Source organism: Seriola dumerili, unplaced genomic scaffold, assembly GCF_002260705.1.
Source record: "Seriola dumerili isolate Sdu_G_001 unplaced genomic scaffold, Sdu_1.0 BDQW01000088.1, whole genome shotgun sequence".
In the NCBI taxonomy this organism is placed as follows: Eukaryota; Metazoa; Chordata; class Actinopteri; order Carangiformes; family Carangidae; genus Seriola; species Seriola dumerili.
In genome coordinates this window covers 12,372,977-12,396,192 of record NW_019174343.1, presented here as the reverse complement: position 1 = coordinate 12,396,192, position 23,216 = coordinate 12,372,977, and the positions used below count along the sequence as shown (strand labels likewise).

The 23,216-nt window shown below is 40.2% G+C and overlaps 2 protein-coding genes across 6 annotated transcripts in view; both read right to left on the bottom strand.

The window, feature by feature from the left end:
• LOC111221742 (copine-5) overlaps nt 1-1,226 on the bottom strand; it is a 115,426-nt gene extending 114,200 nt beyond the window's left edge. For 2 of the 3 annotated variants that reach the window (XM_022745278.1, XM_022745279.1), the window contains exon 1: nt 1,117-1,226. In XM_022745278.1, coding sequence (XP_022600999.1) covers nt 1,117-1,226 — 110 coding nt within the window. The remainder of the gene's footprint in view (nt 1-1,116) is intronic. The other variant, XM_022745276.1, reaches the window with a different exon arrangement.
• A 16,808-nt stretch (nt 1,227-18,034) lies between these two features.
• The window catches only part of kif21b (kinesin family member 21B), a 57,526-nt gene continuing 52,344 nt past the window's right edge, over nt 18,035-23,216 (bottom strand). For all 3 annotated transcript variants that reach the window (XM_022744972.1, XM_022744970.1, XM_022744971.1), the window contains 2 exons: nt 21,021-21,220; nt 18,035-18,259 (listed from right to left, as the gene is read on the bottom strand). In XM_022744972.1, coding sequence (XP_022600693.1) covers nt 18,211-18,259; nt 21,021-21,220 — 249 coding nt within the window. In that variant the 3' untranslated portion in view covers nt 18,035-18,210. The remainder of the gene's footprint in view (nt 18,260-21,020; nt 21,221-23,216) is intronic.

Sequence of the window (23,216 nt, the reverse complement as noted above, 5' to 3'; positions counted from 1 at the left end):
TGTGTGTGTGTGTGTGTGTGTGTGTGTGTGTGTGTGTGTGTGTCTGAGAGGCAAAAGGCGTTGAAAGCCTTGACTTCAAAACCTTTCCTAATGGGAAGAGGTGTGACTGTTTATTCTCACCGAACTTGCACTGTGGGGAGAATCATTTGGCAAAGGCTGATTTCTTTAACACTTTTCTCTTAAAGGAAATACCTTTGTAGTGAAAAATAATAAAGAATGAGACTAAGATTGAGGCAAAGGACACGTGCAGGCACTGTGTGAATATGATGTAAACCTTTGAATCTTTAACATCCAGTACTTTGTGAGGAATGAAGCAGAGGGAGGGGAGAGGCTGAAAGCAGCCATGCGCGTCAATGTGAGAGAGGTTTCTGCCTCTGATGAAATGATGTTGGAGCAAGAGACGTGTCTAACTCATACGCACCACCATGCATATACTGTATAGGCTGGTGTATAACCACACACACACACACACACACACACACACACACACACACACACACACACACACACACACACACACACACACACAAAAACACAAATTAACCTCAATCTGGTGCTAGAAACCGTAGATTGTTTCATTCTCTGTCTTATTTTGACAAATTTTTGATCCCTCGAACATACGAGAAAGTTTTGCTGTATTATATCACAATATGTATTAGTTTATTAGTCTAACCCATAACAGCTTTTCCAATGATAAGAGAGAAAGAGAAACGCCTGCATGCACGAATCAATGTCAAATTCTGCACATTGTCCCTCAAAATACACTCAAATCAATGGATTCATCAAAAATAAAAAAAATAAAAAAAACCACACAGCTTTCTGTAAAGATTCTTGGTGGAAAGATTCGATTAACTTTCTTGACTTAACAAGGAAAACAAAGCCTCTATCCCCACCCAGAATCTGCTGCTTTCGCCCCTAACATAAGGCTTTTTTGCACTGATTTAAGAAGTTGTAATTGTCTGAATTTACTCTTGATCACACTCTCACTCAACAAGCCTAACTAAACCCCTCAGAAAGGGTGGGGCGCCGTCACAACTTTTCTAGCACGCAGTCTTCACACCGAACTTTCCTGACCGCCGGACGCGCTCTGCGCTCTCTGCGGACGCCTCAACTCACCTGCAGGAGACGGTGATCTCTACTTTGGTGGCGGGGATGTTGCCGGTGATCGGGTCGAAGTCGTACACCGATGACATGTCCTCCAGCTTGTCCATAACGTCTCCTTCCATCATCTCCATCGCCAGAGCTCGGGGTGGCTCGGGTCTGATCCGAGAGGCGCACAGCCTGGCCCCGACGGAGCGCGTCGAGTCTCCGGTGACTCCACAGACCAGATCAGAGACCAGACGGCCTCCGGTCCGACCGGGTGAGGCAGCCACTTCACCAATGTTGAAGCTGGAGAAGATGGAGAGGGAGGAGGGAGCACTGAGTGAATGGACACCCGCACAAGGCAGAGGCGCACTTGGTTACTAACTGTCCATGCAACGTAAAAAAAAGAAAAGAAATGCAGGGACAGTAAATGAAATTACTGTTGCGCCCTCACCGAGCGGCTACACATCACATGGAGAGGTGGACTGTTCTCTGCGCTTTGTCTTCAGTCTGTGCGCACAGCAGAGCGTGTGAAGAGAAAAGACTAGATACACTCAAACCCACCCATCCTCCTCCCACACTGAATTACACTCAAGCGCTGGCAACCCTGCCCATGCCCCAGTGCTGCTGCTGTCACCCTGCAACATCCTCTGTGTACGATTCACGGATAGAGAGAGAGAGAGAGAGAGAGAGAGAGAGAGAGAGAGAGAGAGAGAGAGAGAGAGAGAGTGAGTGTTCGAGTGAGTGTCATGGTAATGGAATTACGCACTAAAGCTATTTAATATTGAAGACTTTCTCTGAAGTGGTAGAAACATCTAGCGTGGAAACCTCCATAACGATGAAATAAAGATCAGCTTGTCATGTTGCCGAGCAGTGGTTCCAAACTGGTGGTTGGGACCCCCCAGTGGGTCGCAGAATAAACCGAAGGGGTCTCGAAGTGGTTAACAAGGTATGAAATCAGAAAAACATATTTCTCAGAATTTCTTTCTTTGCATTTTTCAATTTTTCAATTATTTGATAATTTTACATCGGCAGCATCCATCAAAGTATTTCTAAAAGTTTATCTGAGATGGAAGAATTGCTTGAACTGCTCTCAGCCTATGGCAAGAGGTCTCAAGTAGAAATAGCTTTGTTTCAGTTGGACTCAAGCCAAAAAAGTTTGGAAACTGCTGCTCTGGAGCGACTTTGGGAGGGGGCAAAAAAAAGACAAGATTTCAGCACCACAGCTCTGGACAGCTCCCAGAACAAACCATTCAGCTCAGTAATGGTGAAAAAAGTACAGACAAGTTTTAATAAACTCCTTTAGCCTTTATACTCACTGAGCAGTAATTGTACATTCTACCAAAGATGTTAAATCCAAATGGATTTTTGAGTTAAAGTTGTAAATAGGTCAAAACTATTTTTCCTTTCCTATTGTCTGGAGTTTTCTGTGGTGGAGGCATGCACAGGACATTTTAAGAAATGCAGTTACCAATTAAAATGTGTTCATGCTGGCTGATTTAAAATCAATATTAATTACAGGGAGGGAATTACATAGAGATTTAATGGCTACCATCCATCATTAGCCTGTTGTATGCAGCTAAGACCTGCCCTGTAAACCACATTGTAATGAATATGCTAAACTGGTGGAGCTGCCTGCCAAGAAAGTGATGGGTTTGTCATTTTTGGATAAGTATGGCTCCTAAATGCAGGCACTGTGTGTATGTGTGTGTGTGTGTGTCTGTGTGTGTGTGTGTGTGTGTGTGTGTGTGTGTGTTATCCTTTCTCCATCGCCTCAATGTTTTATCTCACTCGGTCTGGATAAACCAGTGACTTACACACAACTACTACACAACTGTTTGCATCTGGAGAGAAATCACTTTTTATGAACTTTTAAAACTACAGTTGTCACTTTTGGTCAATATGGAAACAGAGACATCTGTTTTCCTGTATCATTGTACATTTTCTGTCTGTTTCTCTCTCTCTCTTTCCCTCTCACTCATTCTCACATGCACATCACACACACAGGGATGCACACAGCTATAAACCATTTTACCTCCTTTCATAAATGGGTGCAGAAGCACACAGCTCTTTCCTGCATAGAGCACCTAGCGTCTGGATTCTGGAAATCAATTTACCCCGGCACAGGATGCTTCTGCCCACACAACCCTCCAGCTGAGGATCAAGAACACACACACACACACATAGGCATACACACACACAGACACACACATAATCTTTCTTTCAGACATACGCACCAATGGGCACATATAAATACAAATTATTTTCTCATATGTCACATAACCATCCATAAACAGAGATAAAGAGGCAAACACATCTACATCTACACACCCCCTTTTCTCTACAGGATGATTCATTTATTTTAAGGGCTTGCTGTTTAGTGTGGGTGAGCACGTTATTGCAGATGTTCCAAGGAGTGGGTTGGCAGGAGTAGGGCCAGAGGACAAAAAAAAAAAAAAAAACTGAGGAAGGGGAGGAAGATGACCCACAACAGCTATTTTGCCTTGAGAAGAAACCCACAGTATCAGAAATGGAGGGAAGTGTTTTTCACATATTCCCTCAAACTGAGATTCCAGATCTCAAAGGTAATGTAGAGGGACCCCTGTTGAAAGTGAGTAATACATTTTGCCCCCTGAATATTGATAAACACAATTTTTTTGAATTATGTAATATTGAAGGCCTGTGTCGTCTCTTCATACAGCATGTGTGTTCCTGTTATTGTCAGTCATTTTAAACCTAATGGTGTAAAAATCCACCAGGGTTAATGTAATGTTACTTTTGAGCACTCCTACAATCAAACCAGCTCTACAACGAACAGCACTCCAGTCAACTGTTGACGATTGAAAATAATTTACCTTTATTAATGCTGGGAAAGATCCTGTGTTAAAAGGACTGGTTGAGACCAAAGATTGATTTGGGTATATTCACTTTTTTTTATCTGGCAGCATCAAATGGATCTATGCAAAATTGCCAGCAGACTAAGGTGTATATTTCTATATTTGTTGTGTGATAAACAAAAAAGAATAAAACTGTTGGAGACAATTTTTTTTTTGATTTTGAGAGCTGATGAATCACACAAAGCTGGTGTCAGTTCCTAAGAAACAAAAACTGTCATCCCTGTTTTTCGGAATGTCTTAAGGTGACCTCCTGCTGAATGATCAATAACAAAGGCCTACAAAACGCTGGATATCTCCTTTAAATGCTATTGCCAGCCAATTGCGACGGACCAGGAGGTGGTCAATGCTTTGTACTGCTGGTGACATTAATAACACCATAGGGGATTCAAATGTCCCTTTTCCTCCGTCTCCGTCCTATTCTCTCAGCTTCCTGCAGTTTCCTAAGCACTAATTACTGTGTTTACGCTTACTTGCGTCATGCTGTCCAAAAATATCGCCTTTCTGGAAGCAATTATACAAAAACAGACAAATGCTCTGTCAAGCAAGTGAAGTTCCTTACAACTAAATGTGTGAATTTTTTTTCTCACCTACCTTGAAAATATAAACATTTGTTTACTCCTTTCTGCTCATTTTTCTATTGCTTTAACATTATTTTAAAAAGAAACCCAATAATATCCCCAAATGAATACATTTTGGATGTCCAACCTCAGGCCAATTCCTAAATACAGGAAGTGGTCTGTAAATTCTAGTTAATTATGGAATGTGTTGGTATTTTCAGCTAGCCTGTGACGCATGCTTTTAAAATGCAGTCTTCTTGAAACTGGATATCAGGTCCCTACGTCTTTATCAAACCTAATATTGTGGCTGCTGGTGGGGGTAATGAAAAGGATCAGTAGGCTGATGGCAGTACAGTTGGTATTTGGTGTTCTTCTTATACTCACTTGTAATTGGCCAAATGCGGATGATGTGATTTCATGCTGAAGTCTTTCCAGTGCGCAGTCAGACAACACTGAACGCACTCTATCTAAAATATCAATGGTAATTTTATGATTTTGGTGTCTCTATGTTACAATCAAGGAACAAAGGCATTTCTATACACTCTGCATAATAGAGGAAGAAAAATATTACCCACCCAAAAACCCACAATGCACTGCAGCCTGAAGTACTGTAATGTCGCATCTTAAATGAAGAGTTTAATTACTTTTTCTCAAAAACTTCAAGCTCAGTATTCAGTTGGTGTTTTCAGGTGTGTTTCTGTCTAACTGAATAAGGCACATTGAAGCAAAGGCAATACGTGAAAAAATAAAATTAAAAAAGCAGACTTGTTTTAACATTATGAAGCACTGAGGCTAAAAACTCAAGAATTGCCTTTTTCTTAATCTCCTGCACATACAGGACCTCCGCCAGTAACCATATCCAATAACCCCAGAATATCACTTTGATTAATACAATCAATCCACAATTTCAATTATAGGATACAGAATCCAAAATATCATTCAAAAACATAGTAGATGATGTGCTGAAATTTCCCACTGCAAAAAAAAAAACTGTTTATCACTACAAACAACTCTCCATCAGAGAGCCTGACTAACAGTAGTGTGCTCAAAACAGCACCAGGAACAGACTTTTCTAATTTATTATTATTATTATTTGGTACAGCTTAAGCTAACACCAATGAGCTCTGATTCATGACTGAGCTGGATTTAATCTGACCGCTGAGACTTTGTGTTTCTCTGTGGGTGCCTCACTTGTACCCTGCAGAGAAGTTGGGGGTTTGATAAACCCCAGTTCAAAAGGGCCACATGTTCCCTCCCATTGTGTAATCCTGCTCTGTGGCCCAGTGGTTTAATCCAGAATCAAACCCCTCCTGAGGTGACAAACATCCATGAGAAACCCTCGATGAATGATTGCTCTGACACTGACAAAGAAAGAGAAGGACCCATAGACAGACACACACATATACAGTATTTATGGAAGGCCACTGCTGCCTGGGTGGTTGATTGACTGGCTAACAGCCCGGCACTCCCTCAGGCTGCAGCAGTGGGGAGTCAAAGAACTGCATTCTGCATTAGAGCTACAAGCAACATAATAATAAAAATAACCACATTTTCACTGAGCAGGCCGACAGTAGATACACAGTCAAACTGATTTTGAACTTCTTGAGTCAACACTTGCAGCTGCCTTTAATCAGATAAGTAGTATCCAAACGTTTTGATGGTATAGTAGTTTTGCTGAGTTTCTGCTGAGATAAACGTTCTGAGTCCTCCAGGGAAGCTGCCTGGATGTTCTGCTTCTCAATCTTTCCACTAATGAAGCATATGTTGAGAAGGTTTAGCTCTTTGCGAAAAATGTATGTCATGGCTGAGTTTAAATGCTGAGAATGAAGTGAAAATGATGCTACCAGTGAGTAGCAAAGAAGCCCCTACAGGTAAAGGTTCCTCCTGGGACTTTTTAAAAAATATTCAGAGGAGGCACTCTGCTCACTGGCTGCTCAATGTCAACACTCTGGTTGATGGCATAATTACACACGGCCTTTATTAAATTATTCTTGCCTCTGAAAGCCCATTTGAGACTGTGGTTATAACTTTAATTAAATGAAACAAAGTAAGTATGGCTAATATGTCTAATTTGCTGTTAGTGTAGTTTAATTCTCACATATCCTGTCGGACCAACATCCTGTTTGTATGTCTCAAAAAACAACAACAAATACTGTCACATTTGTAATATACTGCAGAAACAGATGTGATAGACTGGCAGCCTGTCAAGAGTCTATGCTGCTTCTTACCCATTGCATGCTGGGACAGTATCCTGCTATTCTGTAACCTTGACCGGGATAAACAGCTCAGAAACTGGATGGATATATAGACAGATACTGAAAAGACACATTGCTGAAATAATATTTTGAAGGATTTGATTAGAGTGTTTCAAGCTTGATAACACTCTATCATCTGGACACTGAATATGAAGCTAGCAGCTGGTTATCTTAGCTTATCATAAACGCTGGGAGCAGGAGGGGAAAGCCTGGCTCTGTCCAAAGTATAAAAAAAAAAATCCACCCACAACATTTCTAAAGCCACTGTTGTGACTTCCTGGCTCAAGCAAGAAATACCTGTATGTCCAGTTTGCATGGACCATAAGATACAACATTTGTTTTTACGTTTCAGTTTTTCACTGAGCCCAGCCAAGAAACAGTTCTAGCACGTATTTTGCTATATAAGGTGCTGGTGCTGGTGAGCTAATGTTTAGCAGAGCCAGGCTTTGCTGCTTCCTCTTGATTTATGCTAAGCTAGGCTAAACATCATCTGGTTCTAGCTTCACATTTGGTGTACAGGATCGATCTCCTAATCTAACTCTAGGCAAGAAAGTAAATAAGCGTGTTTCCCAAAATTAAAAACTATTGCAAGTCTGAGTCTATATTCATGAAATATAATTCATAAGTATAAAAGAGTTAATGCCCTATAAACACACAAATCAGCAACTTAAATCGGTGCTATTAGCAGGAGGCATGATATATAAAAAGCCTAATGTCAGTGGAACTCTACCCACCAGCAAAAATTAATAAATGAAGAAGATCCTCCATTATTCTTGTGAGAAGGGGCGGCAAATATACTACAGCTTGATTTTATAAATTTTTTATCAGTGTTTGTAGCTCAAAGTACAAGTACTGATGAATGTATCAGCTGTAAATCTCACTGGATACCCACTGCTCAATGAAAGCCTCTATCGTTTTATCCAACCACTAATGCTGATCTCTCCTACGTGTGATGTGACACAACAGTCAAGAATATTTTTCTCTCTCAAGTGTTTAATGGCACTTATTTCAGACCAAACAAAGCTGCAAAATAAAGAGTCCATACTCAATGAGAGAGGCAATGTGGATGTACAACATCATTAATTTGTGACATATCATTTAGCAGCAAAATGAAGGTGACTTTGACATTTTGTGTCTGTGACTTTTATATGATCCACATGATCAGAAAGTGTAATGTGGAAAAAGGGTTTTTTAAAGAGTCCATTAATAAAAGACACCAGATTGTATTTTTAATAACAACTGTCAAGAGTCCTGATAAGGAACAGTTGGTGGATAATGTTTGACAGGACTGTTGTGATAAAGGATCAAAGGTCCAAGTCTGATTTCTGTCCTGACAGACCCACCTTCACACTTCAGAGGGATTTCTGCCTGAGAGTAAATCTGATCCAGGTGAGTGTGTCTCTGAAAATAATCTCAGTCAATACTTCAGTGGATCTTACAAACTAGTTTCCAACACGTGTACATGTTAAATCCAAAGGCTTTCCAGTGCGTGGGAGCGCCTCATCCTCAGCGTCATGGTGGAACTAGCCTTCTACCCGGCCGTGGCTCTGATATATTTTTTTGGAGTCATGAAAGCAACGCAGGACGACCGGGTGGAGCTGGATGACCGGGCGTCGATGAATGTGTTCTGTCTGTTCGTGTTGGCACAGCCGCTGTGTCTGGTATTGGGAGGATACACTGGCATGGCTACATACCTCATCACAGCTCTGGTCTCCTACAACTTCCTGCCTTGGAGGAAGACAAAACAGCCTGCAAAGGGAAAGGAATCAAAGAGAAAAGAATCAAAGAAGAAGACAAAGTGAGAAGAAGGAATGTATGATGATAAAGAGAAAATGGGTTCAAACAGGTTGCGAAAGAGTAAAATTATTTATATAAAATATTAACATGTATTGTAAAAATCTTTTTTCATATGAATAAATGAATGTGTTGCTACCTTGCTAAACCAAACTTGAGTTATTTAACCTGTTTCCATAAATCATTTGCAGTTATAAACATCTGAAGTACTTTACCAAGGGACATTGAGTCCTCTTCTACAGAGAAAGTGACTCATTGATGCAGAAATAGAGTTTATTTCAAACAAAAATTAATGGATCACTCTGAAGCTTCCTTTAGAAGCAACACTGACCTGACATGGTCGATGTGACAAGCAGAACTGTGCCAAATACAAAAAAAAAAAAAAAAACGTCCATGATGGCCAATAATCTCTGGACCAAAACTAGAGTGGGATTCAACATTATCTTTCCAAGATGAAAAGCAAATAATTGTGTTTCCCAAAATGTGAAACGATTCCTTTGAGTGAGGAAATTCATGGGTGATCAAAAGCCTGGACCCTGATATGAAAGCAAATTGCTCTGGACTGTGTGAAGTTATTCAATGACTGTTGAGAAAGAACTGACTGCCTCTTCTCATCCTTGACATTACACTGAATGACTGCATGAGTTTCAGTGTAGTCATTTCTAACTCTACAGATACCTCACTGAACACAAATATGACCTATCTTTGAATTAATGAAATTTCAACTCCTCATCCCCACGTCCCAACTGCTGCCGCCCACACACACACTAACACACACATAAAATGTAATTAATATTATTACAATACTTCAGCTTCATTGTGTTTTTTTAATTCTCTGATCATATTCATGAATGACTGGGTGTCTCTCTAATGTGGTCAAGCCTGGTAGCCTGGAGTGTCCATGTGTGTGCGTGTGTGTGCGTGTGTGTGTGTGTGTGTGTGTGTGTGTGTGTGTGTGTGCGTGCGTGCGTGCGTGCGTGCGTGTGTGTGTGTGTATGTGTAAAACTGGATTCAAAGAGAGAGTGTATGATGGGATTAGACTGTGCTGTTTGGTTGATAGTCTGAGGCTTTGTTCAGCAGTCGTGCAGATGTTCGCTGTGTGTATCTGAGAAACAGTGGGAGCTTCCTTCTTTTTTTTTATGAAGATGTTTATTACTTTCCCCACCATTAAAATCCTTTTTGAGCCCATGTTGTACGAAGTCATTTTCCAGGCTCTGAATGTGTTTCTGTCTGTTACTGTGTCTCTTCCCTCTTTCTCTTCCTCTAAGTGTGAATTTATGGAGGGTAAATAAAGTGATAACCTTTAGTGTCAAATATTCTTTAGAAAGGTTGTATTGCCACTGTTATTAGCCACTGTATCTGCTTTCAAGGTTATACCACTCTGTGAGAAAACTGTTTGCTTTGCTTTGCTCTCTACATGGTTTTCCATCTCTCATATAAGATGTATATATGTGCACTATGTTACATCAGTATTCATTTATTACCTTTTTCTAAGGGATTCTTCTTTCAGTCAGTCCTCTTAGCTGAATAAAGTCTGCATCCATCCATCATAGAAAGATCCATCTAAATCCTTCTCTGCATTGAAGTTTGTTTCCATGATGCTGACAGTTATCAGTGTCCTGGATTTATTTATCTGCTTCAGTTCCTTTTCACCATCTGTTCCAAAAGATAGGAGCTGTGTTTACCTATCAACAGAAAAAACATTTACGCCTATAAAATTATAGTCTTAAATTCTTACTGGATAATTTCTCTCATCTGTTTATGCCCAAGACTTCACTGTGGTTTTACAAGTTTTGAGCAGCTGTCAAAAATCAGATGTTGGACTTAAGGGAACATACTGAAGGGAAGATACGCGACTAAATGTCCTTGCGACTTTCGCTTTCAGAAAGTTTTTACCCTCCAAATTATCATCTTTTAATTTGACAGTGAACTTGTCAGCAAACAGTTGCTTATTTACACATCCAGCGTGGGCAACATTAGCATTCATTGGGGGTCGTGTATGTGTCAACCTGATGAATGTAAGTCCAATATTAGCTCTGTCTACATCTGTGCTGCTCTCCATGAACTCCTGAGGGAAATATCAGACTCTTTAGCTGCTAAATTAAATTACACCACACCATGTTCACCAGCTAGTTGCTACCTGTCTGCTATTTGATCCTGGGCTGATATTAGCGTACACTGGGTTTTATCAGGGCTTTCTTTGTTTAAAACAGCTGCCTGCATGTGGAAACAGTGAGAGTGAACCATTACACTAAAGTTCAACCGAGACATCAAAACAATGAGCTGAAAGATAATAAAATGCTCTGTAGAGCGGAGTGAAACTACAGTGTCAATGGTTTCATCACTAGAGTCACCAGTCACATACACATTTTGATTTTATTAATCGTTAATATGAAAAATATGGATTATTGTAGTTTTATATACTTAAGTCTAAATCTAAAATATGGAATATATCATGAGAATCAATAACTAACAGCTCTGTGAGGCTGTAAAACCACTAACATAGATAGCAAAATAAATGCAGTCCTTACTTGGGCCACATGCTTGATTTCTTCTTCCTCAGTATATACCCGGTTCCATGGCCCATGTACAGCATAATTGTCAGATGCTGCATCCACATTCCACATCTGGACCAATTCTGGCACACACACACAAAATCTTGCGGCTGTCAGACAATACCAGAGGTTAATCTCCAGAATCTGCCCAGATGTGGAGGTATATGAATCAGACTCAGGCCGAGGGCTTAGGCATATGTTGGGCCAGAAGTTTCATTTTGCTGTCTATGACAATGCGAACACACTATAATGTTTACCATGTTCACCATAATTAGCTTCACATGTATGCTAGCTTTTGCTAATTAGCATGAAACACAAAGTACAGCTGAGGCTGATGGGACTATCATTGGTTTTATCATCATAAACCAAAGTCTTGGAGAAATGAATCCTCTGTCTGTGGACAGAGGATTCATTTCTGGTGGACTGCCTGACTGACCCTATGACACTGTCATACTTGTGATACTGGAGTTAAATTAATTTGTTAACTCACCAATAAGCATAATGAAAATGGGACATTTACTATTCTCTTAGGATATTTGGCTGAATTTCAATTTATTCTTATAGTTACAGGGTGATTGATAGAGTAGGGCGAAGATTGATGGATCAGCAAGTAAGAACAGACTTACTGCAGTGCTGTAGTGTAATGAAACAGACTAAAAACATTCAAATGAAAATTCAGGAGTTTATTATATGAGCAGGATAGATGGAGCACATGCAGCTGGGACGTGACAGGGTTTGTTTATCGATTTTTATTTGTTTGTGACTGGCATCTTCAAATGGTTTTTCCTCCTCTGAGGCATTAATGGCCGTCGTACATCACAGTGCTTGTGTCTCCCGTCGAGGCTGGGACAAGTGCAGCCCGACACAAGTTAATGATCAGAGTTGGCAAAGGAAATGAAGATGTATGAGTTTTGAGTGTGTATCTCCAGCCCTGAAGTAGAAAGAAATGCATCTGGCTGAAAAACATCCCCCCCATGTCTACATCTGATCCCTCAGAACCTGTTTGTCTGTTTATCCTGAATGATCAATAAACTCCCTGTCCATCTGTAAGGTAGGAGATCATTTCCCCTCCTCAGCTCCCCTCGTCTTAATGTCAGACACAGGAAATCAAGAGCTAAGTGCTGTAATCTGCAGACAACTTGGTAAATACTTTAAAAAGTCCAATCAATCAGGTTGAAAATAATGTTAGGTAATCAAGTATCATCAAGCGTCAAAAAGGCTCTTCGATTTTTGTTTATCATCCAAACTAGGACTTTCGAAATGTATTTATTATCGATTAATATGTCGATTATTTTCTCAGTCATTTGTCACATTTGAGACTGGAAACAGCAAATAATCAGAATTTTTGATTGAAAAGTGACACGTGAAAAAAATATAATACATATACAATATACAATAAATCTGATCTGGATGTGGAGTTATTGCAATTCAATATATTCATCACACCAGGGAAGTTGTTTTCAACTTATTTATTTTCTTGAGGGAATGTTGTATCCTTCATTAAATATGTATTTACATTATTTACAGTTAAAACATATTTTACATGGCTTGGTTGCATGCACATTGTCATATATATAAAAAAAAACTGTACACACATTTACACTCTTAAGAGGGAGTAGTCTGTGCAATAAAAGGCACAAATGACCTTTGACCCTGCATTTATGTCCCATGAGTACATATTTCACAGACAGTGTCACATACTGTATTACCATATTTGAGCTCAATATGATAACACACACACACCTGGAGGAAAAACTACTTGAGCAGCTGCAGAGAAGACGTGTGTTGGTGTGTGACAGCGATTCACCAGCAAGCAGCAGAGCAGTTAAGTGCCCCCTTGATCAGCAGCCCTCGTGATTGGGTCTAAATGCGATCTCATCCACTCAGCAGCCTGAGGCAACGTTGAAAGTCTTTTCAGCCACAATGATAAAGTGAGCAGGGACGTCGTCTGACTGGGAACAGAACTCCACAATCTGTAGGACAATCTACAATCCTCCGGATAAATCTGTTACAGATTCAGGATTTGAAGTGAATGATTATCAATGTCCTACATGTACACATTCTGTTTCTTTAAGGCAGAAAAGCCTGTTGGCTGAGGCACGAGGCTTAAGCTGAGACGCTGACTACTAAGGTTTTATTTCCTAGTAGTCTTAAGATGGTTGGGCTGGGCTGGGTTGGGAAGTGGTAAAGGTGGTAATCACATAGTTTGACTGGCAGCTTTACTCTCCAATCTGTTCTGTGGTATTGACGAATATTGACGAACAGACAGACTGATTAAAACTACTGTACACTGAATTTTAAGGTTCTTTTTTGCCTGTGAAAATTGGTGCAGTCTATGTTTTGTTTGCAGCTAACTGACCATTCACTGATGCCTGCCACCCCCCCCCCCCAAAATAACGATTGTCCAATCATAGCTTAGCGAATACAATTAGGCACGGCAGGCCTGTGAAGCTTTGGATTTCTCCACATGCTCAAACGATGTGCACGGGGCTCTAATATGATCGAAATAGATCAATTATTTATCTTTTACAAAACCAAACACACTTGAGCTAAAGTGTCAGGAACGGCTAAATCACTTTGTTTATCTGAGCTGCAAATGTAGACACACAATAAATATTGTGAATTTCAAGGTAAATTTCCCACGGCTATCATTGAAGAACAGAGAAAATGACAAAGCAACAAACACTAAGGGTGGCAGGTTTTAGCGAACAGTTAGTTCATTTAGTGGCCCCAGGTGAGATCCATGGGATGGGTTTCATGCACCGTTTCACACTGGGCCTTTTATTTTTTTTAAACAAGGTTAGACATTTTCAATAAAAAAAATCATAGTGGCATCAAGATTGAGAGCAATCAGCTGTTCAAGTGATTTTTAGCTTTGGTCAAATTTAATCCAGATGCTGATAGGAGCTACAGAAACCTACAATAGATTTTTTTTCCCCCGTCATACTTGGCTACAGAAAACTGCCACCAGCTGGCTGTACCCATTTGGGATCGGAGAGGAGTATTGATCAAACAACACTCACTACATGCTCAATCCCTTTCTGAAATGATATTTAATCAGGTATGATCTTTCCCCAGTTGCCTGATGCAGGGGAAATAAATTAAGGTTAGATCTCATCATCCTGTGTCTCTGATTACATCATTCATAGAATAATAAAGCCTGTTTGTTGTCAGTAATATCAAGAAAAATGCCTGAATGCCAGCAGACAGCCAGGGAAATAAGGATGGAGTTCTCTCCTGAGCATCCACAAAGGTTTTGCATGCTGCTTGGTCAAAGTGAAAATTCTCATTGTCATATAACATTTACTATAAAAAAAGGGAATTTTAAAGGCAGGGACAAACTGGGAACTGTCTACATCTCGACTGTTATCTTACATAGCCTATTGTATCAGCACAAACATTAATATCACTGATTTCTAAACCTACTGTAGATCTAAACAGATGTGTTCTTTTCAGTACAATTTCAGTGGTTTCATCCTTGTTTGGGACTCATGAATTCAGTCCTTGTAAACTAAGTCTAAAAGGCTTAATACATATCGAAGTATTCACAGCAATGTTCATTACCCAAAGTGCTTGCAAATTCTCACTTGCAGAGATCACACTGAGGCCAGCTGATGAGAAAGAAGTCAGTTAACCTCAACTGCATCCGCTCTGCAATATTAAAAACACCTATTTACACTTAATCGAGTCATGAAGTGGTGCTGACATCGGCTGAAATCAAAGCCTCAGAGCTTGGGGTAACTTTGGGTGGGGCTGATCCAAGGCCGGAAAATAACAGGGCTTCCCCTTTGGCTGTAATAAATCTTCCAGGGAAGCAGCTTTTGTGAAACACTCTACATTCTTATGACACATTTTATGCATAATACATCCGAGTGTCAACGCCTCAGAATACCAACAAACGGCCTGATCCTTCTGAGATTTTGACAGTTAATCCACTCAGGTGTTAAACAATAAGACTGACAATACAAGGAGGAATGTATTGCCCACTGAACTGCCATGTTTTGAGGTGTCCAATCAACCGATGAGCACCACTAACATCATGCATCCTTCAGCAAATATACAGGCATGGGGCACATAAGAGAGTGCCTAAAGCTACAGCACTACAAGATTTTCTCTAGCAATAAGTAAGAGTCTGGATGAGAGGGAAAAAAAGAGAGATAAAGGCTGCGTTAGCATTGTTATCACGTGAAACACACCACCAAGTTGGTGAATAGGGTCAGTTGGGCTAATTGGCACAGATAAATACAGAGTGTAAAGTGAAGGGCCCAGTGGAGTCTGACTTGAGGTCCAAGTATACAACCCATTATGTTATGCAGGTTAATTTCCCTACTGACCACATTTTGTACCACTCAGTCCAGGCAAACTACTATACAGATAGCATATTTTATACATATTTTATAGACAAGTAGTCACGGTCTAAAATCATTGCACATCTTCTCAGAGTTGCAAGACTTTCAGCTTTGGCCAGATTGGGAAGATAGTAATTTAAAATGTGTACATTTTGTACAGAAAAGCACAGCACATGTATAATAAGTAAAGGGAATCAAATGCAAAAGCAAAACATGAAAATGAGTATTTTACAAAAAAAGGGGTGGTACACCACTGATAGTACCATTTTTCTCAAAGTAAAAAATGTCTCAAACAAGGCATTTGGTCGATTCTAAGAGCTACCTACTTCACAGGGTCAAGTAATGACGAAGGTATGACTAATCTTATCCTTCAACCTTTACCTGAGTTTCTAAGCGTAGCAAAATATTAAAACCAAGAACACTTGAGCAAATCACCCCCATCCGCACATTTGCATTCATATCCCCACCTCCCCAATATAAAACCAAAACCCACATCATTGCTTTTGGAAAGTGTAAGCAGCTTCAAACTCATGTTGGATACATTAAACATCAGCAGTGCATACTCACTTATTGGAGGAGAATTTGCAGTATATTGTAAGTATTAACTTCAGCACCCACAGTATGACTGATGTTTTATGATCCAAGCTGTGTTTAATTAAACACTACACATGTTTCTGGGTCTGTTATAAGGAAAAGTGCACCAAAGTGTTCTTCTTGTCTACAGAGGGAGTGAGATTTCACAGCTGAACAAAACTTAACTGTGATATTGTGATACTAACAGACATGAGGTGGGTTTTTACACAGTGGTAAGACATCTGTATGACAAGAGGCTTATAAAATGCTGTTTGTCATGTTGGAGTGATACAGAAAAAGCCCAAGTTCACACACTGAATGTGATGTGAATTCATATTCAGAAGCATCAGACAAAACAAAAAGATAACTGAACTGACTTTGAAGACCTGCGTTCTTACTGTTGCCTGTAGGTGAGTGTATGTACAGTTGGGTCTAAAAGTCTGTATGTATGTGCATATGTGTGTGTCAGTGGAGTGCTGCAGTGCTGAATTCATTTCATTAAAAAGACACAAAATCAACATAGTGAGGGATGCCAAGAACCATCAGGCAAGACGGATAACCGCAACATCCCGTGAAATATTGTGTTTGTGTGTGTCCACAGTTTGTGCATATGCCCACACACATAATCTGCCACATAAACAGATTTGTACATCAGTGCACGGGTACAGGAAGTTTCTTCCTGTCTTTAAATGTAGCAGCAAATAGTGGGTGGAAGAAAACTGGGATTTTAATAAGAAATCCCTCTCAGTTATGACCTACTTTCACCCAAGTAATCTTGCCTGAAAAGCAGCCGGTAGAGCTGCAAGACCTCTAATTAAATTGGCTTTCTGGAGAAGTTCAGTAGCTGGGAAGGAAGTGGTCTCTTCAGTAAGGCTGGTCAGTCTGACACTGTCACTAATCCGCAACCAGGGGTAAACTGGTGGAGCTCCGTTTACCACTTGCGTGGAGGATAAATGGCAGGTGTGGGCCATATAATGTAGGTTCGTTACGATAATGATCTGGTGCTTTAGCCTCAATGGAGTACCAAACTCACAAATGTCTGAGCTGTGCGTACTGTTGTCATCTACTGTTGGTGTCATGTGCATCTGCAGTGGTGTCTCTTTTCTGTTATTTCGCTGGAGTTAGCACTTTGCAGAGCAGATAATACAGATCCTGTGGTCAGATCCTCCGGGGGCCCATGCTACCTTTACTTGTGCTACTGGACATGTGCTTTGCTGTTTGCAAGGTCAGCAGCTAGACAGGCTGATAGCCAGAGGGCCACAGAGGACACATCCACACAGAGATGAAGGGCCAGGCATTAAATGAAGACTTCCAAATGTCAAGCACCAGGTGTTTGTGCATGGAGACCCGTAAAAATGTTCCCTCACGCCAAAGTCTAAAACAACTGAGGTAGGGAAAATAATAAATTAATAAAAATCATAATAAAACAAAACACTACTTGTTGAATACAGTTCAGTTTCAGTGATATACTGTATAAAGTGATGGTGTTTTGTGTCATTTTCCAGTGATGTCTAACCCAAGATCAGCAACAGTCTACTGATCATCCCAACACACACACCGTCCGGTGTGTTCAGAATCAGAGCAACCACAACACTAATGAGCACAAACAGTCTTGAATGAAGAACAGAAGTTCCATTTGTTAGGTAGCGTCGCTCTGTGATTTATATTTGGACCGTGTCTCCACTTTCAGACAATAGATATATGAATACACACGTCTCTGAGCGAATTCATCTCTCACTGTTCCACAAGGTTTCTGAAACCTCGTTGATAGAACAGAAGGACACTTTTTTTTCTTTTCTTTTTTATACCAGACCGTGGTAGGTTTCATGTCAGCAGAAGTGTTGTTCTGCCTGGTGTATCCATGGCTGGGAAGATGTGGTTTATCTTGTCCATGTAGCATCACACCTGAATGGCACTTTCAGATTGGCAGTAAAAAAAAATCTCAGCGGAAAAAAGTCCTTTTGCATTTGAAAAAAATATTCCACCTCAGCTTTATCACTTCGCATTGTGACAAAAAAAAACAAAAAAACACATTGATTGCCTTGGAAACGGTGTTGCATACCATTACTGAAAGTGAGCAGGTCTCAGATCAGTGGCTGAAGTTATAGCAAGGTGGTTTACAGAGGAACCACAGCCATTTTCAATTGTCACCTCTTCCTCCATACCTTTGACAGCCAGATCTTCACTGTCTTGTCACTAGAGAGGGAGGCAGGGAGAGGGAGAGAGAGAGATATGGGTGGGGGTGTGTGGGCGGAGGGCAAAGGAAAGCAAGGAGAACACAACAACACAACAAAGGGAGAAAATAAGAGAACATCAATCAGGCAGTCTTCCCTTTCAAAACAACCCATTGTGCATCAGAAGCAAGACAAAGACAATGACTTCAAAGTACACTTCACACACACAAACGCACACACACACATGCCCACACACACTACAATAAAGACCCTTCTCCACAGTGTCAGGAAAAGAAAAAAAAAAAACCTCTCCAACCTTTTAGAAAATTGCAGTATGATTCGCAATTCTGCAACAAGTAAATCTAATCAACCTGCCCACAAGTCTTCTCCCTACTGACCAGGAAATTTAATTTTCACTTTCTTGCAGATTCCCACAGAGCTTAGTCATAACACCATGGACTGATCAGTTAGGCACTACATCACTTTTTTTCATTAACACTAGCTTAAGAAGTTAGCTTTGCACTTTGGTGGGTGTTAGAAGATGTTAAATGTCAATTGAGTGGATTTCATCTGAAAATAATGCTGAAGGTGTTTTTTTTCTTTTAAAATAGCTTGACATTTTGAAAATTATGCTTATTGGCTTTCTTGCCCAGAGTTAGACAAGAGCATTGTTACCACTCTTATGTCTGTGGGATAAATATGAAGCTACAGACAGCAGGCAGCTAGCTTAGCATAAAGACAGAAAACAGAGTGACCAAAGGTAACAGAAAAAAAACAGTATCACCTCACTAATTAAGTTATTATTTCCTTTTAATTAATACCTACAAAGAATTGGTGTAAAAACAATGAGTTGCAGTTTTATGTACAAGATAGCTGTTTCCTCTTATTTCCTTGCTTAAAGCTAAGCTAACTGCCCACTGGCTGTAGCCTTATATTGAACGGACAAATGGGAAAGTGGTATGGATTTTCTCATCTAACTCTGAGCAAGAAAGAAAATAAACCATGTTATTTTAAGTAGAGCAATAGGAGCAGCAGACAAATTAGATCTGTACACACACAAGTTATTCTGAGCAGAACTAGGAGTCATTTGTTCAGTCAATGAGAAGCTGTTTGTCTAAGCGGAGGCAGTTGTCTGCAAATTAATCCGTAACTGTGATGAAAGTAGAAGAATAGAAGTCATAAAAAAAGAACACCAGAAAAGAATGATAGAAGAATTGGAGTAAAACTGAAAAATAGGACAGAAACAGAACAGGGGCAAACAGAAAAGCGTAGGTACCACCCAGGTAAAGAAATACAAAAGAAAGGGAAAAGTAAAGAAGGTGGAAATTCGTTTAAGAGAGTACCAGAGGAGGGGAGGTTTGGTGAGCGGAGAAGAGGCAATCACGGGAGGCTGGTGGCCCGGCCCTTGATGGCCAGGACCCGACGAGGAAGACACGGGGTCAAGCCTGGCACATAGCTCCACAACTTCACCCTACAGTCACTGGGGTCGACATCAGGAAGGGGGAGGGGGGAGTAGGAGGATGGAGGGTGAAGAGCAGGAGGAGGACGACGACGAAGGCAGTTTAAGAGACCAAACGTGAGGAAATATTTATCCATAGAAAAGGTGATAGAAGCACAGGAAAACAGCAAGTGATGATTAAGATGAAAGAAAAGAGAGAAAAAAGAGAGTGGGAAGAAGAGAGGACAGAAGGAAGAGGGCGTAGAAAGATAATCAACTTCAGTGAAAGCCCGCTGGTTAATTGAGAAGAGAGAAAAATGGACACAGACAGACTAAAGAGACGGCAGTATGTCCCACTCAGACAGACACAAACAAACAGACACAAGCATTAACTCAGCTCAGTCTGATGCAGCTAGGAGCTCAGCGAAAGACACAATGACCCTCTCTGAGTTACACAAGGCTGACACACACCTGCAGATTAATGCATGAGATGAAGCAAGCATGAATCATAATATAGAATTTTATATGTGGTAAACACCAGACTCTCTGTACCGGTTTCTTCTGGGTTCTCAACCTCAAAATCCTACCAGTCACCCTTCTGATGAGGCTGACTCTATATTTGTGTTATTGTCAGCAAATTGTACAAAACCCATTATGAATGTCCGTCTCTCGGTACTTTCCAACACCCATTCAGCCTCGAGATATGAGTCGTTAAAAATCAATCATAAATTCTGTTTTGTTTTTTAAGTAACTTAGAAAAAATTATTCAAACAGGAGTAAATAGTGCATTTCTGGGGGACTATTTTCAGCAGCGTATTAATACACATTTAGTGTTCTAGACAGTGCTTGGGTTTGACTTAAAATAAACTATGGTGCCCATGTCCATTGTAATGGTAGAAAATGTCAGCCAGTGCCAAGCCGAGGTTTACTGGTGTTTTTAATAGTCTCTGGACAACAGTGGAGCTCTATGGCACAGGGGAATAAACTACCACATGAGGGTTTGGCTACACAGGCAATACTTATTAGTAGGATTGATTAATTTTTGGTCTTATTTTTAAATGCTTGTGTGTGCCTCGTCTTAAAGTTGGTAGTACTTCAAACAGCTCATACTAGCATAACACTAATTTGTTGTAATTAATAATTAAGGTCTCTTTTACTTGCAAAATAGGTAATAATCTTCCAAAGAGCTGCGTCTTTTCCCCATTAATCCCTCCATTACATCAATGGTGGGATAACGTAAATTTGATGGACACTTCTACATCACAGTATTGTGAAAGGACACATTTTAAGATTAATGGTGGTGGAATAATACAATAGTGGAACTTTTCTTATTTTTATTTTTTACCTGGACGCGGTGAAGATCTGTCTTGAGTTGGTACATATGGCGTTAATGGGGCTGTCATGACCCCTGACCTCTCCTATGGGGGTGAAATTATCTACGTTCCACACCTTCAGCATGCCGCCCCGACAGGCGCTCAGCAGCATGGGTCGGCCCGGGACGTACGCCAGAGCACACACCCAGTCCTTGTGGGCGTTAGGGATTTGCTGTGGAGTGAAGGCACGGAGACATCAAGAGTCAGAGAGAGAAAGATACTACATATTTTGTTCTTACATAAAATAATAATCCACTGGTTTTAGTGCACTTGTGTATGTGCAAGTCCTCCGGGTTATTGTGTTATCAAAATAGGAGCAGAAAAACAGAAATGTTCAGTGTTTCTTTTTTTTTTATGGATATAAATTATCAACAGTAAAACAGCATATTTCTTCAAGGCAACTGATACATGTAAGTGCAGGTATGGCTAGAGACTCACTAATACTGTATTTAGATTCAGCACTGCAATTAACCTACCGGTAGTTTGTGTGTGTGTGTGTCTGTGTGTCTGTGAGTGTTTTACAGAGAATTCAAACATAATTCATGAACTGAGAGTGGTATCATCTGTCTTATGTTTACTAAGATAATCACACTGACATGAGCCTCTATTACAGAAGCAACAGGAGAGAAATAACAAATGAGAGCTGCAGGTGTCAGAAGTGATACAATTGTCTTCATTTCAAATTACAGAGCAACTACAGTGTACACGCTGTAAGTATGAGAGTTGATTCAAGACTAGTTTCATATTTAATCTCCAAATGAAGTGTGGGTACACATAAATGTTATGTAACAGCTTATTTTATTTTACCATCATAAAAAAATCTGCAGAGATCCAAACACCCCTGGACCTCTTAAACTCAAACAGCACCATTTTCTGTTATTTTTTTTAGGGGTTTAATTGCACATGCTGCTCATCTTTAACTCACTTTAGAACCACACCTCTGCAGAGGGCAACAAACTGTAACACACTGACAAAAACATCTTACAGATAGCTTCTAAACACACATCATGCTTTTTATTTTTTCATTTTTCTGTACCATTTCTTCACTGAATGAAATAGAAAATGAAGAACAACGTGAATGTCTGCGATGAAGCACCACTGCAGAGGCGAGATGTTAAACATAACCAGCCGAAATACTATCAGTGTCTTAAAATACACAGCAAACATCCAAAAAGCTATTTGAATTCATCAAACTTCTATTACACATACACTTTGGGTTTTGCTGTTTTTGTTTTGGTTCTTACTGCATATTAATTAAGCTCTGAACACAGGAACACATGCACATGTAGATCATTTTATTACAGTCATCTACTTTCTCCTGTTGTGTTTTATTTGCTTCTGTCATTAACTGTTATTACCTTGCAAAATGTTGCATTTTGAGATTGGCTTTTAATCAACATAACACTGCAAATAAAGTTCCTTTCCATTAGGTATCACACATACTAATGTGTTATCTGTACATGTTTTCAACACTGTAGTGATTTTGTCTGATCACTTTCTGTAGTTTGTAGAAGCAGACAGTTATAGAATATGTATCTTTATTATTTTAGACATGTTTGCTTCCAAACAAAGGATCCACAAGCTTATGTAAAAGCATATGTTTTTCCTCTCTAGCTTCCATCCATCCATCCATTAGGCTACACTGCTTATCCTAATGGGGTAGTGAGTGGGTGGGAGCCAAACCCAGCTGACAATGGGTGAGGGTGGGGTGCACCTCGCCAGTCTATCCCGGGGGTGACATATAGAGACAAACAACTACCCAAGCTCACATTCACACCTATGGGCATTTTAGAATAGCCAAGTAACCTAACGTACATGTTTTTGGATTGTTGGAGGAAGCCGGAGTTCCCAGAGAGAACCCACACAGGCAAAGGGAGAACACGCAAATGCCACACAGACAGGCCCCAGGCCTGGGTTTGAACCTAGAACTTTGTTGCGGTGAGGCTAAAAAGTACATCAACGTGCCACCCCCCTCTTTAGCTTTCTGACCCAAAAGCTTTCTGGACAATTCAGGGCAATTTCTTCTTGAAACAAAGCTCCAAGTCCTTTTCTGTGTAGTGATTCTTACTGTACAAAAGTCCAAGCAAAGTACAATTTAAATAATGTGAGTGACATTGTAGAAAAGCCTATAATTTACTCTGTGCCATATAATCTAGTGCAGGTATCAC